This window comes from Eubalaena glacialis, chromosome 2 (assembly GCF_028564815.1).
Source record: "Eubalaena glacialis isolate mEubGla1 chromosome 2, mEubGla1.1.hap2.+ XY, whole genome shotgun sequence".
In the NCBI taxonomy this organism is placed as follows: Eukaryota; Metazoa; Chordata; class Mammalia; order Artiodactyla; family Balaenidae; genus Eubalaena; species Eubalaena glacialis.
In genome coordinates this window covers 32,291,071-32,307,936 of record NC_083717.1, presented here as the reverse complement: position 1 = coordinate 32,307,936, position 16,866 = coordinate 32,291,071, and the positions used below count along the sequence as shown (strand labels likewise).

At 42.8% G+C, this 16,866-nt stretch overlaps 1 protein-coding gene across 1 annotated transcript; it reads right to left on the bottom strand.

Annotated features, from left to right (window-relative positions):
* Positions 1-384: 384 nt before the first annotated feature.
* Positions 385-16,856, bottom strand: MPHOSPH10 (M-phase phosphoprotein 10). Its single transcript, XM_061181701.1, has 11 exons — positions 16,590-16,856; positions 13,919-14,597; positions 13,212-13,366; positions 12,514-12,685; positions 10,282-10,423; positions 9,366-9,433; positions 7,793-7,930; positions 4,810-4,920; positions 2,210-2,317; positions 968-1,198; positions 385-606 (listed from the first exon to the last, which is right to left on the bottom strand). The coding sequence occupies exons 1-11, from the start codon at positions 16,676-16,678 to the stop codon at positions 457-459; spliced, it is 2,043 nt and encodes a 680-aa protein (XP_061037684.1). The 5' UTR covers positions 16,679-16,856; the 3' UTR covers positions 385-456.
* Positions 16,857-16,866: the final 10 nt, after the last annotated feature.

The window sequence follows — 16,866 nt, the reverse complement described above, 5'->3', positions numbered from 1 at the left end:
GACAGGGAGCACCCGGTGGTCGTGGAAGGCTCCGAGGACCGCCAGTCTGTCCTCCCAGCAAGCTCACCTCCTCTCACATGACATGAGATCACTTCCTAAGGGGAAGAATGTAAGGCACACACATGGAAATCCCACTGTTCTGTGAAAGGATGACAGGGCAGTGAGAGAAGAAAATCAAGGCCTCTTGAAGACACGTGAGGACCTCCACTGTGGACAGCTGGCTGTGATGGGGTTCCCAGCCTGCAGGCCCGTGCCCTCACCGGCCGGGCCTGGGGTGGGCACACTGTGGGGAGGGTGTGGGAAGAGAGGTCCCGCCACATACCCAGATGAAGGCTTGCTCTTCTCAAACATCTGCCGTCCATGCAAAGAAAAGTTCTCAAAAATTTTATTACAAAACAGAACAATGACAGAATATTTAAGCTTACATGTTACTATTTACATTATTTGCAAAATCTATTACAGCTTTAATTTATGAACAGAAATATCCTGTTTTTTCTCCTTTTTCTTCTCTGTTCTCTTTGCATCATTTACTTGCATTTTTACTTGATCTTGTAATTTAGAAAAGAATGCTTGTGATGATTTTAAGGCTTTGTCTTTACCTTCATCCTGCAATTAAAAATAATACAAGTTCATGTTGTAAGATGTGCTTAAAGATGAAAAAAACCAAATGATTAGAACAGGGCATCAAAGTATAAATATGAAAAAGAACTAGACAAGATTATGAAAACTTATACCAGTTAGTGCAGAGATATTATATACATTTTACACTGCAACAATGGTCTCACAATGTCAGGTGACTGTGAGGACCCTGCATTAGAAACCCGGCCAGTCCCCACGGCCTCTCCTGTCCCCTCCCCTCCGCAGGTGGGCAGCGGTGGCTGGCTCGGTTACTCCACCACCCAGATCACCTAAAGCTTGCCATCCGCTCCCCCTTCCCCCTGCAGCAGCTTTCCTGCCCCATCCTCACCTTTAACAGTGCAGCTCTGCCTGTCTTGGTCAGCTGTTTTAACTTCTCGGAAGCTACTGCTTTGGTGTATTTCCCTGCTCGGTCTGGGTTGCTCTTTTCAAGAAGTCTTCTCCGCTTTTCTTTCTCCTTTATTTTCAAATGCTTTTGATATTTCTTTTTCCTCCTTTCTCGTTTCTTGTCTGTAGCTGTTTTCTCAGCAGCTGTTTTTGTATCTCCAGCTTTATTTTTCTCCTATTGAAAAACCACCACAAACACACTCATTAATCTAACCTAACAACTCAGGAAATCAGAAGAGAAGCAACTCCACGGAATGTGGCTGATGGGCTGTACACCGACGGCCAAGTGTGAGAAGCAGAGCATCCCCGCCTACGCTCTGAAGGGCTCTGGTCACTCAGCTCTCTAAGACCTAGGATGCGTTCTCTGACGGCGACAGTTCAGTCCCAACACTCCTTCACAAAGGCAGCCTGGAGAGCAGGGGTGTCACGCTGTCCCTCCTGGAGAAGCACGGAGACCCAGCCGGGGCTGCAGTGACCTGCCCGCAGCAGCCCAGCTCTGAGCTGCTGGCAGCCATGGGGGGCTGACGGCAGGAAACCTAGCTGGTGGGGGTCCATTTCCTCCCTTTTCTCTTCTGCTGCCAGCCCAGCCTAGCAGAGGTGGCAGAGGCTCTGAAGGGGTGAGTGTGGGTGGAGCAAAGCAAATGAGCACAAAAAAGGAGGGCCGTGCTGCCAGGCGCCAGGAGGCTGAGGCCCCGGCAGAAGCCACCATTACTGTGCAAGGCGAGAGCTCCCATGCTCACAAGGCAGGGACAGCCTGCATGTGGTATGTCCAACTCCTTCCAAGATCCAAATGCTATTACTGATAAGCATTACATGGATACAACACAAAGGGGGAAATGCTGATTAATATCAAAGGATTGCTAAATATATGCAGTTCGTTTTAAACCTAACACCTAAGCTAACATCTAATTAACCTCCAACTTCTAATATTCAAACTGAATTATAACAAGATACTGATGTTGGATATTTACAATTAGCTTTTATAATATTCCTCAATCTGTATCTCATAATAATACCTGATTACAGAAGACTTGTATTTGAATATTCTATATTATTAATTTGATTATACTTGGAAACTGCTGAGATATGTTAGAATAAAGACTACAAGCTCAAACTTAAATGGAGATCTGACTATAAACGACCAACTTATAAACAGATATTGAAAGCTTCAACACTGGCTTCTCACCTTGACTTCCTCTGGGGCCAGGAGGGCTGCATCGCTGACACTCACTGGGGCGACCTCTTCCATGGTGACGGCTGGCAGATTCGACACAACTTTAATCTCTGGAACAGGCTAGAAAAGAGACAACACACTTAACAGGAAGTCAGAAGTGGTCCTCACATAAAATATTTAAATTGTGAACCTACTGAAGTGTAATACATACAATACTTCATGGAGATTATTTCTATACTTTTGCAGGACATGTCTGCCATATTCAAACACAAGTTCTTTCATCTGTTAGTAAATTATTTCCACCTGCCATGTAGGTGTATATTCTCAAACAATCCTATCCACCGTTTAACAGAATCTATTGGTGTCTGTAAGTGTTATCTTGCCTTTGGTTATAGGAAAAAAGCTCACTATAAGAAATACATGGAAAAAGCTGCAAGGAAAGGTGCTTATTGGAACATGTTCCAGCAACTAAAAACAGATGTTATAAAGAGAAATATGAAATGATACTAAGTTGTTTTGGAAAATGAAGACAGTACTGAAATAAACACAACCTACAAATTATAAAAACAGGAGGAAAGAATGCAACACTAACTTAAGGGCCATTTGTTTGTCGTTTAGTTTTTTTTTTATTCTTGAAAGAACTGCCCAAGGGATTCAGAAATTACCATGGTTGCATCCCACTCATGGTGTCATGGAAGACTTACACTACTGCTCTGTACACTAGTCCTGCTCATCTCGATGCGGGGGCAACGGGGTCCGCAGCGGAGTAAAGGATGAAGTGGGAAAGAGTAGGTGTCCTGAGCGAACACGAGACTGAGCCCCAGGAGACCCGGCTCTGTCCCAAAGCACAGCGCTGCCCGCCTCACAAGCTCACTTTCCCATCACAGTCCTGCCCACGTTCCAGTTAACTCGGCAGATATGCACCCCAGGATCCTTCATAAGGAACAAAAACAAGCCCTGAAGACGACAGGGTCCTGGACTCTAAATAAGAGGAGAATGTGAGAGTGTGAAAGAAATCATCTCTTCCCCTGGACTGCTGTTCATTTACTTATTAGGAGCGCTGTGTTCCATTCCACAATTCAAAGAGAAATATGGAGAAAATGGAGACAACCCAAAAAATAACAGAAACTGATGACTGGTTAACAGTCATGGAGATGGCTTGTGAAATACCAACCTGAATACGAAAAAAGCAATATCAAGAGGAAGCCAGACCAGAAATGACATTTCTGACAAGGAAAAAAAAAGAAAGGCTTTTATACTGTGGCCCAAGATTCCAAGGGATGTCTGAGGACTTCCCCATAGCCGGCTCCAGGCTGGTGTGACGAACACAGCCGCAAAAAAACCACAACTGTGGGGCTTGAAAACGAGTAGTGAGCAATGAACCATCCACCAATGAGCGTACCTCTGCCACGGGGCTATGAGGGAGAAGGGCAGAGACAGACACGGGAAGAGGAGGTGTCAAACCGGAGACCCTACAGATGGAAGAGCCCGGAGGGAAGGAAGGAGACCAGGGTGGCCGGGGAGCAAACCACGGGGACCAGAGGGATGGGAAGGAGTCACGTCCCGCGGGGCCTTGTAAGGAGGGAAGGGATCGCATTCTCCACATGAGTAAGACCTTTCCGCAGCAGGACCTGCTGGCCGAGAAGGTGGAGACATCCCTCTCCTCTCTTCACCTGCTCACTATACACGGTCAGACCAAGCACTCTGAGACTCTCAAGATGGGCCCCACCACCAAAAACGTACCATCATGTAAAGGACACCAAGACTAAACAAAAACAAAGAAGCAGGTGATGACCAAATACTCACACAGAAAAAGTTACCTGACCATCAAAGGATCGGAAAGGACCTCGGAGGTTACCACCTCCTCTGTACAGACAGAACGTTAGGCAATTTGCCTACATCACGAAGCCACTGAGGGGCAGACAGACTCGGGTCTCTGACTCTGGACTAGCCCTTGACGCTCGACATTCCACTTCCAGACGACACAAGTGACCCCAGGGGGCAACGGGTGAGCAAGTGCCAGAAGGCTGGTGCAGCACGTTTTGCGGGCTCGCAGAAGCTGGTGAGCAGGAGGGAGCTGAGGAGATGAGCGCTGAGCTGTCTGGGCGGGGGTCGCAGAGGCAGAGGGGCAACGGCACGTGGCGGGGAGAGCAAGGGCCCAGGAGTTAGGGCTCACCCCCCGCCCCGAAGCCTCGGTGTCCGCATCTGCAAAGTGGAAGGAGTAGTACCTGCCTCAGGTTCTGTGGGTTAATAGTGGACATGACGGACCTGATCTGACAGGTGGCAGGTGCTCAATAAACGCCAGGGACAGACACCACACCCGCTCCCAAGACCATCACACAAGCAACCAGAGACCAGACAAGGAAGAAGGGTGGGAAATGAGGAGACCCCGTGGCTAAGGCCAAGGGTCTGGCAGGGACCAGCAGGGCGGAGCCAGAACTGTCATGGGACCAGACACGAGCCTTCCTCATGGGAGGCCCTGCCTGTAATCTATGGGGAATTCCTGCAGGTTTGTATCCTGAAACCAAATAAAGCACGAGTCTCACAAAAGCTCAAAGAGGAATTACAATCACATCTGCTCTGTCTGTTCACTGAGATGTAAACACACTTACCGGCTTAGGGATGAAATGGAAGTTTGAGAGGGCATCCAATTTTAAGAAGAGGGAATCCATCATCTTCTGAATTTCTACGTGCTCTGGATTTTCTTCCTCTGCTGTTTTTTGCTTAGGAAATAAGTTCAACATTATCAGACTAAGCAGCGTCACAGGCATCACAGGACAAAACACTCAAGGCTGATAAGGGTATCACCAGTTTCTCGTCGCCAGGCTTCAGCTCCAAAGAAACATTCCAAGGCAAGATCGAAGTCACCAATACCAGGGCAGCGCTAGCACCCACCCAAGAAGAAACATGACGTGCACTTGAGAAGCTGTTGCAACCATACCACTAACATTTAGAACGTACAATTTAGTTCCCTTGATGTTTACTTCTGTCAGTAACTGAACTACTCCCACTAGGATGGCTATTTAAAAAGAAACAAAACAGAAAATAACAAGTATTGGCCAGGTTGTGGAGGGACCGGAACCCTTAGGCAGTGTTGGTGGGAACGTAAAATGGTGCAGGCACAGTGGAAACGAGTCTGGCAGTGCCTCCAAAAGTTAAACAGAGAATCACCATAGGAGCAGCAATTCCACTTTTAGGTATATGCCCAAGGGAATTAAAGCAGGTACTCAAACAAGTACATGGACACACATGTCCATGGCTGCATTATTCACGAAAGGCAGAAACAGCCCAAATGCTCATCAACCGGTGACTGCATCAGTAAATCGTGGTACACACACAACAGAACACTATTCAGCTGTAAAAAAGGGGATAAATTACAGACACGTCACAATCCTGAAACATTAAGCTAAATGAAAGGCATCAGACACAAAAGGTCACATGTTGTATGACTCCATTTACATGAAATATCTAGAGTAAGTAAATCCACAGAGACTGAATGCAGATTGGTGGCTGTCAGGGGCGGGGTGACTGAGTAACCGGGAGTAACTGCTTAGTGGGTGTGGGGTTTCATTTTGGGGCGACGAAAATGTTTTTGAATTAGATACAGGTAGTGGTTGCACGACACCATGAATCCCCCTGAACTGCTCTCTTTAAAATGGTTAATTTGTTATGTGAATCTCAACTCAATTAAAAACAAGAAACAAAGCAAAAAACAAAACTAAGGAGTTAATGAAGATTTTGTAAAATTATCCAAATATTCATTTGGATTGCAGGGACAAATGTATATGTAATTTGTTAAAGATTTTTTCTGATTAAATCACATTGAAAAAAATTGACAGCAGTTTTCATTCCACTAAGAAAAGGTAAATTTCACACTTCTCTTTCCCCATGCCCAAAATGCTATTCTAAGAAGCCAAAATTTTTTGTTTGATTACTTATTGATGAACCCATGAAAAACCACTACCACCACTACCACTCACCACTGGGAAGTAACTGGCTCTTTACCCCGGTTACCCTAATGCCAGAGACACACCCAGGTCTGTGTGTCCAGTGTCTGTCAGTGCCCCCTTCCAGCCATGTCCAAGCACATACTACTGCTTTTTACTCCTTAAACTTAACACAGGGGCTTCCTTGGTGGCGCAGTGGTTGAGAATCTGCCTGCCAATGCAGGGGACACGGGTTCGAGCCCTGGTCTGGGAAGATGGGAAGATCCCACATGCCGTGGAGCAACTAGGCCCGTGAGCCACAATTACTGAGCCTGCGCGTCTGGAGCCTGTGCTCCGCAACAAGAGAGGCCGCGACAGTGAGAGGCCCACGCACCGCGATGAAGAGTGGCCCCCACTTGCCGCAACTGGAGAAAGCCCTTGCACAAAAACGAAGACCCAACACAGCCATAAATAAATAAATAAAAACTTTTTAAAAACTCAACTTCATGCCCATTAAAAAAAAAAAACTTAACACGTTTTAAAATCCTAACCACGTCCTTTGCCCTCATCCCAGGTTATATCTGTGAAATAATGCATCTGACATCCAGCATCTTCCTGACACACACAGATCTAAGGGTTAAGGTTCATTCACATGCTGTTTATCAGCACTCTGCTTATTCCCTCCAGGGCAGCTGCCAAACTTCAGGAAATTCAGATCATCCTTGCCAGACTAACTCTTAATGGAATGAATGAGTCTAGGATTAGCCTAAATTGAGTCCACACTCAAAAACTTGTGAACTGGCTGCTGATGTCCAAGACAGAAATAAAACTATCATTTAAAGACCTGATACGAGCTACATAATTTCATTTTTACCTCTCATGGTTACCAAATACTTTCTGTATTTACTGAATCTCCTCATAGTAGCTGGATTTTCACTAAGCATTGACTGAGGTTGTACACATCTCCCTTCAACTACCACCTTGGGTGGCAAGGCAGTGGGGAAAAATTTTAATTCCAATCCTTCCAGTTCTTCAGCTTCACAGTGGCATTAGGGCCCTATCTGCTGGTGCTGCCTAAGTGGCATTAATTAACAAAATCTGGATGGAATCTTAAATGCTCTTGCAGAATAAAAATGCCACCTCATCCCCAGGCACATACTGACCACATTCCCAGCAAATCAAATGTGAAGGAATAATTCAATTTGTTATATTGGGAATACAACATTTTTGGAAATATGACTTGTCCTATTTAACTAAAAGTATTTTTTTAACACTCTAAGTAAAAAGAAACAACAACCAAAAACTCACCAGACCTAAATACATGACGGAATTCACAAATAATCTTATAAAATTTATCAACAACTTCTAAAGCACAAATAAGAAATGGTTTTTAAATTGTAGCATAATTGCTGGAAAGTTAATAATTAGCTGTGAAAGTATCAGGTGACCAATGAATAACTGCAAAACAAATCCCCTCTGCCCCTGACACTCAGTGGGAACACTACAGCCCCTCTATTCCTAGCATGCTCTGTCTCACACTAAACAAGGTGACCCCAAAGTTCAAGACTTCGGTATTTCACACATTTCGACGAGCAGGTAGAACCTGCAGAGGTGGTTCTCCACCTCTCCTCCTTGAAAGACAACGGCTTTGCCTTAGCAGTGTCCTTACCTGGTTGAGTTTGATGTACTCCTGTTCATAAATTTCAGCAAGGCTCAACTTACTCTTCTCATGGTCCAGTGTTAAACGCTTTTTATACTCATATGCATCCTCTTTAGGTTTTTCTTTACGTACGACATCATCCCAAGCCTAAAATATGAAAGACACACATAACAAAAATTGACAGATAAAATCTGTAACTTCTTTCTAGGCTCCCTTAAGAATCTTCCTCTGGACGGACTTCCCTGGTGGTGCAGCGGTTAAGAATCCGCCTGCCAGGACACAGGTTCGACCCCTGGTCAGGGAAGATCCCACATGCTGCGGAGCAACTAAGCCCGTGCGCCACAACTACTGAGCCCACACTCTAGAGTCTGCAAGCCACAACTACTGAGCCCACGCGCCCAAACTACTGAAGCCCACGGGCTTAGAGCCTGTGCTCCGCAACAAGAGAAGCCACCGCAATGAAGAGTAGCCCCAGCTCACCGCAACTAGAGAAAACCTGCGTGCAGCAACGAAGACCCAACGCAGCCAAAAATAAATAAATAAATAATAAAATAAAATACATTTAAAAAAAAAAGAATCCGCCTGCCAATGCAGGGGACATGGGTTCGATCCCTGGTCTGGGAAGAACCCACATGCCACAGAGCAACTAAGCCTGTGCGCCACAACTACTGAAGCCCGCACGCCTAGAGCCCGTGCTCCGCAACAAGATAAGCCACCGCAGTGAGAAGCCTGTGCGCTGCAACAAAGACCCAACACAGCCAAAAATAAATTAATTAATTAATTTTAAAAAAAAAAGAATCTTCCGCTGGAATACTGATTATCTTTCCAGAGGAAGCAAAAGCAAACTGCAGCAAAAAGGAAGTCATTTTCACCATTTGAAATGACTACTCAAGTCACAGTAAGTATTATGCAGAGAGGGCATCACTCAAGTACCCTTTTTTGTTTTAAATACGTCTCTCTCCTGGTTACCAACTTGAACTCCACAATTCCTCATCGTGATTTGCTCAACAGTCAAGACAAGAGTTTGCTTCATTTCAAATTTAAAGATTTTCTGCATACAGTACCCATCCTTCAAACCCTTCCTATTTTAAACAAACACATGTTATAAAGCCATCTTGGGACTTCCCTCGTGGTCCAGTGGTTAAGACTCCTCACTCCCAATGCAGGGGGCCCGGGTTCGATCCCTGTTTAGGGAACTAGATCCTGCATGCCACAACTAAGACCCAATGCAGCCAAATAAATAAATAAATATTAAAAAAAAAAAAAAGCCATCTCTTGGTGTACGTGTCATGTACCCAAGTTTTACTCTAAGTTTACAGAATACTATCAAGTTTTAAACAAAAACTCTTTGGTCACCCCATTCTCCTCAGGCACGACACCTGTCTTTGTTGTGTGACGGTAGTGACCCACACAACAAAGGCCAAAGACACTTCTGGTGTAGACTTAGGGCTTTTAAATGAAGAACTAATAGAACAAATATTCTATGAAAATAAAGAGTGTTATTCCTACTCCCAAAATATTCTTACATATTTCTAAACATTTCAGTGAATTTTGAATTAAGTTAAATTTCATTCTTACTGACCTGATCTTTTATCCTCTGCTTAATGATATCTTCTAGTTGAAAAGTGGTTTCCTCTGTGATCACAGGTGCTAAAGGAAACAGGACATGTACTCATTAGGTATATAGAAACTAAGCAGTGATTCGAAAAGGGTGGTCCTTGAACCGCAGCATCACCTCCATCTGGGAACGTGTTAGAAATGCGAATTCTTGGGCCCACCCCACACCTCCTAAATCGGAAAGTGAGGAAGAAAAAGGGATACCTCTGTGTGTTTTAACTAGCCTTTCTGATGCTCCCTGCAATTTGAGAACCACAAAACTACAAAATACATACGGTAGCAAATGCTAACACTTTTAACCCATGCACCTGGGGACTTGCCCCCTCTTTTCCATTCTCTAGCACTAAATAAAATAGAAATTCATTTTGACTTAACGGGTACAAGAAAGAATGCAATGAGATAATCAGGGTTCTGGCTGGAATCACTGGACAATGACAGCAGGCGCTGTAGGCAGATCACTAGCAGGACTGATTACGGACTATACATTAGGCATCACTAGTATCTTAGTAATTCTTGGGTGGATTAATAGTATTGTGGCTGTACAGGGGAATGTCTTAGTTCTTAGAAAAAAATAAAAGTACTCAGGACTAAAGTGTCACGATATTGGCTACTTACTTTCAAATGACTCGGGGAAAAAAAGTGCACACACACAGTCACACACATAAATGGGGGGAGAAAGCAAATATGGCCAAAACTTAACAACTGTTGAATCCAGCTGAATGGCATACATATGTCCACTGTACTATTTTTTCAACTTTTCTATATGTTTACAAGTTTTTAAAATAAAGAGTTTGGGGAAAAGAAATATTACTCCACATCTATGAAAACCATAGAAAAGACACAGACACGAACAGTTGCAGGAGCCCAGTGGCTACACGCACCCATACGGATGGCGTGGTCAAAGTGCAGGGTCTCTTCTAGGAGGCTGTTCTCAGGCCGCTTCTGTGCTGTCACTTCCCCTTGAAGTTGCCAAGGTTTCTTTTCCAACAACTGTTTTTCCAAAGATGCAATTTTTTCATTCATCTAAGAGACAAAGAGTTACTACATGTTTAGGGAAGAAAACTAGACTTATAGTTGAGTAAAAGCAACTAATATTTTTAATAGTGGGAGAGCAAGAAATGTACTGTTCCTGAACACAATTCTGTTTTGTCCTTGCCATCTTTTAATGATGCCAGTAGTGACCTCCTATTCCCGTCCCCTGAGGTGGGATGAGGAGCTGTGGATGACCTCTTTCCCCCACTGATTTGGAATGCCATGTTTATAATTTACTTACTTCTCCCAGCAGCATTTGGGTATATTTCTGGGCTCTGTTCTAGTCAAACGACCTATTTATTCACAAGCCACTATCAATTTTAATTATTAGAGCATTCCAAGACTAAGTAATTTTTTATTAGAACATCAATATTTGATGGAGCCTGACCCTCCTGACTCCACACCCACAATCCAAATTATCTCTGACTTCTAAAAAGGCGGCATCTATAATGACTTCACAGTGTATAAAATGCCAGCCTTTTCAGCTACCTTACTGAGTTATTTTTCCTAATAGCTTTTCAATTCATCTGCTTGGTTTTTCTAGTATTCTCTACAAATATTAATGCTTTCACTTCAGTTTTTCTCACCTCTTATCATTTTCTTTTGTAGTTGTCCTGGCTAAATAACACTTCTACAAGAATCTTAAGTAACAATGGAAACAGTAATAGTGGTAATGGGAATAGTCTTATTCTTGATTTTAAAGGGATGTTTCTAGAATTCTACCATTAAGCATGATGGCACCTTTTGGCTAGATGTGTTTGTATTTCACTAGAAGTTAAAAAAAAAAAATTAGGAATGGATATTGAATTTCATTAAATGTCATTTTCGACATATATGGAGGTGACCATATGGTTTTTCTCCTTAACCTATTATAACAAGTATTAAATTAATAGATTTCCTAATCCTGATTCAAGAGGATGAGACCCACTTGGTTGTGGTAGCATTATTCTTTCATTGTGCTATTTTGGATTTTTGCATCAATGCTCATAAGTGAGACTGTGCGTGTTTTAATGTTACCTTTGTCAGGTTTGGGTATTCATGTTACAATAGCTTCACAAGAAAAGTTTGGAAGCTTTACTCTTTATATGTAGGAACTAATCAAACGGCACTAAATTATCTACTTCTTGAAGGTTTGATATAATTCCCCAGTAAAACTAAACCTGCTTCTCTTTTTTTTTTTTGCAGGGGTGTGGGAAGGGAAGGACACTAACTCAAGAACAAAGTTCATATTTTCTTTCAATTTTTTTTTTAAGACTTTTTCTTCTGGGAACAATCTGACAATCATGTATTTAACTCAGATTCTCTTTTTTTTTGGCCGCACCATGCAGCATGTGGGATCTTAGTTCCCCAACCAGGGATCAAACCCGCGACCCCTGCAGTGGAACTGTGGAGTCTTAACTGCTGGACCACCAAGGAAGTCCCCCCAGATTCTCTTTTTAAAATGATTCTTTTGATATCCTTGGTATCTTTGGTTATTTGCCTAGTCTCACTTCGAATTGTGTGATCTAATTTTAAGATAGTTAAATGATAAAAGCCAAATGTTTGGAGCCAGGCTATATCTATTATTTTCAAATAACATTTTGTTTGTCTGAAATTGTCACAAGGAAATAATTTTTATCGACTTTGGAAGATGTGTTTGAGATGGTATTAGTTAAAATTCTGGCTACTTGGCAACTCGCAGAAGCCATCTGAGGTAGGCAGTATCCTTAAGAGCAGGTGAAACAGTTACCAGGAGAGGCTCACAGGACAGCTAGTTAGGAAAAACATGCCCCAGATATAAAGACAGCATGGAGAAAGAAAAGAAACAAGTTTTACAGATGGGCCCCAGATTGAAAGCCACAGGTTGGGAAATGCAGCATTGATTTTTGCAAATTAGTTGCTTCCCACATGGTTATCTCTATACAGTGTGCTTTCTGTAGAAAGCGGCTGCAAGATTTTTGTTTTGGTTTTTTTTTTAAGGACAGTTAAGTGTTCCACCAAAAAAACACAAAAAACAAAACAGGGTAGATTAGTTAGTAGTCTGTGATTTCCACAGTCATGTTAAGCATATGAAAAAATCCCTTAAAATTCCTAATTATTACCTTTTCCTGTCTTATTTCAAAAGAGGATTTGACTTCATCAGAGTCTTTCTGTACATTTAAGACATTTGTATCTTCAGTTTCCTCATCATCTGGCAAAGCAAAGGTCACTCTTTTCAAGGTTTCTTCATGTTGTTGACTGTCTCCACTTTCTTCAAGGTCATTATCTTCATCCCTGTAAGACCAAAACACTTATGAAAGGAAACACACCACTTTCCATTAGAAAAACAAAAAGAAACAAACTTAGTAATTAAAGTTCTTCCTTTGTAGACTTAACGCAATTAAATATTCAGAACTTCTAAAGTCATTCAGTTACTAAGGAACAGAAGGAATTATTTAGGTGAAACAGAACAAAGTGTCCAATATACAGAAAACAAATTTTTCATCAATCTATAATACAAACTTATCTCACCAAAGTAACAACAGGGTATTTTTACTGACACAAAAAAACAAATCAGAGCTCCTGGTAAGAAGGGTTTGCGTGCTAGTGCCAGTGACGCTTACCTGCACTAGTTCATCTCTGACGTCCCTTCAAATTTGGAGACTTTCCTCTGGCTATCCTGAGATTCTCTGATCTTAGAGAATCTACTCTCTGATCTTAGAGAATCCCAGTTCTTAGGACAATCACAGCTGACAACTAGGAGTACACAAATAGGATTGGGTACCTCCAGCTTACAGTGTAAAGGATTCAAAATACTCACATCTCAGAAAAGCTTTCTTCTCCTTCTTCAGCAATTTCTTCCTCTTCACTTGAAGCCAGTTCATCACCATCATCATGGACACTTGCTACGTCTTCATCACTTTCAACTGGATCAAAGAAATCTTTGTACTTCAGGTTTCTGGAACTTTTACCTGACTAAAACAGAAATACTTTTAAGACCTTAAACCAAGGATAGAAAAATACATTAAATCATGCATAAATGTGTATGCACACTGTACAGGGGAAATTGGCAACTAAAAACACTACCATAAAACCCTAAGAACTATTAGACCACAACAAACTGAATGGCAGTATAGATTGATTTATGACTGATTAGATAGAGCATGATATTCTTCTCTCTAAATCTTCTAACTACAATTATTTCCAAAATATCCCTGCCTAAATAAAGTATACAAATGCCTTCCTTTCACTCTTATTTCTAGTGCTTGATGAAAATCCATGTTTGAGGGAAAATTCTGAATCTCTCTAACATGTGTGACTGTGGTTCTGAAGCTACAAAACAAGTGTTCTGTGATAAGGAAACAATGGCTTTGGTTTAAGTTTTCCAGTCTTTTTTTTTCAACTGATCTAAATATTTCACTTATGCCCTGGTGAGTTTTGAAGTATTTTAAACCTCTTCTGGAGAAACAGAACCCCATCTAATTTGAGGAGGCAGAAAGAATGCTCTGTCCTCTCCCAAAACTTTACCTTAAGATCCTGACTTCCAAACAGTCCTCCGTCTTCATCGGAATCGACATCTTCAAAAAAATCAATATCATCCTCCTCTTCATCATCTTTTTGTTCCTCTTCCTTTTCTATGTTTTCTAAAAAGCTCTCCATTTCAGAGAGCTTGAAGAATTTATCATCTACTATGGACTTTTCTGTTGGTTTCCTAGGCACTTTGTTTTGCACCTTGCTCTGCTGTTCCAATTTGCTGATATCAAAGTCAAGATCAGAGTCCTCATCACTGAAATCTGGGCTTTTCCTCAGATCCAATTTGCTTGAGCTTATAGCTCTCTCATCCTCTTCAGGATCATCACCACTCAGGTCTGACACTTTCTCTTCCTCCTCTTCCAAATCTTGTTCTAGGTCCTCCTCGCCACCGGCCTCCATCTCTGAGGCATCCTCTTCACACTCCTGCACCTCATTCTCTGAGAGAAGACTGATGTCTTCATCTTTAATCGTTTCACTTACTGCATTCTGGAAGTACTGTAAAATTGGTTCATTCTGCAATTCCAGTTGTTGCCAAATCTGCTCATCATCAAAATTATTTATCATCAGTCTTTGTAAAGGACTTCCACGTTTCCTGTCATTCTCTAGTATTTTATTAAAGTCATAAAGTACTTTTGTTAAAGAAGTAAACTTTGATGCCAGTTCATCTTGAATGCTATTAAGGGGGCAGGGAGGAGTTAAATTAGATATATAATTATAGGTAACAATTTCACAGCACTCAGAATTTTTTTAAAAAGCCCAACTCTTGGGCAAAATCAAATTTTAAAAAAATTGAAGTATGGTTGATTTACAATATTATATTAGTTTCAGTGATTCAGTATTTTTACTGATTATACTCCATTAAAAGTTATTTCAAAATAATGGCCAAGACAATTCCGTCGCTATACAATATATTCTTGTTGCTTATCTATTTTATGCATAGTAGTTGGTATTTCTTAATCCCACACCCCTAACTTGCTCCCCCGCACAACTGGTAACTACCATTTTGTTTTCTATATCTGTGAGTCTGTTTCTGTTCTGCTATATACATTCATTTGTATTACTTTTTAGATACCACATGTAAGTGATAACACACAGTATTTGTCTTTCTCTGTCTGTCTGACTGACTTCACCAAGCATAATATTCTCTAGGTCCATCCAGGTTGCTGCACATGAAATGTCAATTTTAAGTATGTATAGATTCTGGCCCCCAACAGTGTATTATCTTGCCAAAGAACCACATTAGTACATAAAAGGTGTCAACCAAGTATCTGTGAATCTGCTGTCCGGATTTTAGACAGGGAAACCATGACAGATCTATTTGCCTAAAGATAGAGAGTGAATCTTAACCTTAAATTCTCAACTCTGCTATATTATAGGCCACTCCATTCAGTCAGCCCATGGTCAACACTTGCTTTGGTAAGAGTGGTCAGAGAATACCTCTCTGAAGATGTGACATCTGAGATGATACCTATTTATAAGGAGACAGTCTTACAAAGCTGTGGAAACATGTACTCCAGGCAGAAGAAACAGCAAGAACAAATTTCCTAAGACAGAAACGCACTTGTTGAGTTTGAGGAGCAGAAAGCCCACCTTGGCTGGAGTGCGGTGAAGGAGACAGAAGGGAAGGTTAGAGAGGTGAGTGGGAGACAGAATCGTGAAGGTCTCAGACGTAAGAGTTTGTCATTTTAGAAGTGAAGGTTTTTAAGCAGAGAAGCAAAATGATTTAAATTTATGCTGTGGAAAGAAGGCCTGTCGAGGAAAAGGAATGAAATTAGGGTGATCAGGAGACTGATGCAGGCATCCGGGCAAAAGATGCAGAACTGCGCTGGGATTACAGCTGTGAATATGGTGAGAAATAGTCAAATTCAGGATAGTATAGTTCGGAGAACTAACTGACAGGATTTGCTAATAACTGGATGTAGAACTGAGAAAAAAGGAAGACATCAAGGAAGTAGCTTAGTTTCGTGTCTGAAGGACTGGAAAGACAGAGGTGCTGCTCACTGTGATAGGGAAGGCAGGTGGTGAGCATGGGGAAAGGCTCTCAGGGAGGGCAGAGGACAGGGAGAAAACAGAACCAACAGTTCATTTTGGATATACTAAATTTGAGATGCTGAGAGTGTATGGCTGTAGTTGCTGTGAGCCTCAAGGTCGGGTTTCAAATATAAATCTGAGAGCCATAATTTCCTACATCTTTTCACAGTCTTTCAACAAAATACTACGAGCTCGTGCTGGGAAGGGAGACGAAAGACAGCCTTAACTCTCGAGAAGCTCAAGTCGTGGGGTGGATAGATACGCGACAAGTTAATACTTTCAATTAAGTCTGATGAGTAAGTAAGCACTGGGCGCTCTGGGAGCACATGGACAAAAGAGCAATCCACCCGGTGCGTCTGGCGGCGGGGGGGGGGGTGCGGCAACTGAGGCCTCGAAACAGTAATAACCCAGTTAGTTTGATTTCAACAGCACACGACTGGGAGATCCACACTACACAGCTCTTAACCATCTAAAAAAGTGTGATAGGCTAGGGGAGCGTAAACTACCTGAAGTCTGAGGAAAAGGGAGCTCCCCTTCCCTTTGCCTTCCCCCTACTCCTGAACTTGCCGGGGGCCCGCAGCCCGCGCCCACGCGAGTCCTGAGCCGCACCAGAGCCCGGGCTTCGGGCACTTACGTGAGGAAGCATTCCGGGCGGTCGGTGGCTTTACCGACCTCCCTCAGGCACCTTTCCAGGGTCCGCCGACGCCACACTCGCGGGGCCATGGCTGCCTGCCGCTCGGAACACAGCGCCGCCTGCAAAGGAGGAGAACCGCCCGGAAACCACGCCACAAAGACGCACCCCGCCCAACTGCAGCCGCGAGCCGAAGGTTCCGCAGCGAACAGGTTCCGGATCCACCCCCAGCCACAGCCAATGGCAGCCCGAGAACTTTCACCAAGGGGTGCGCGGGGGG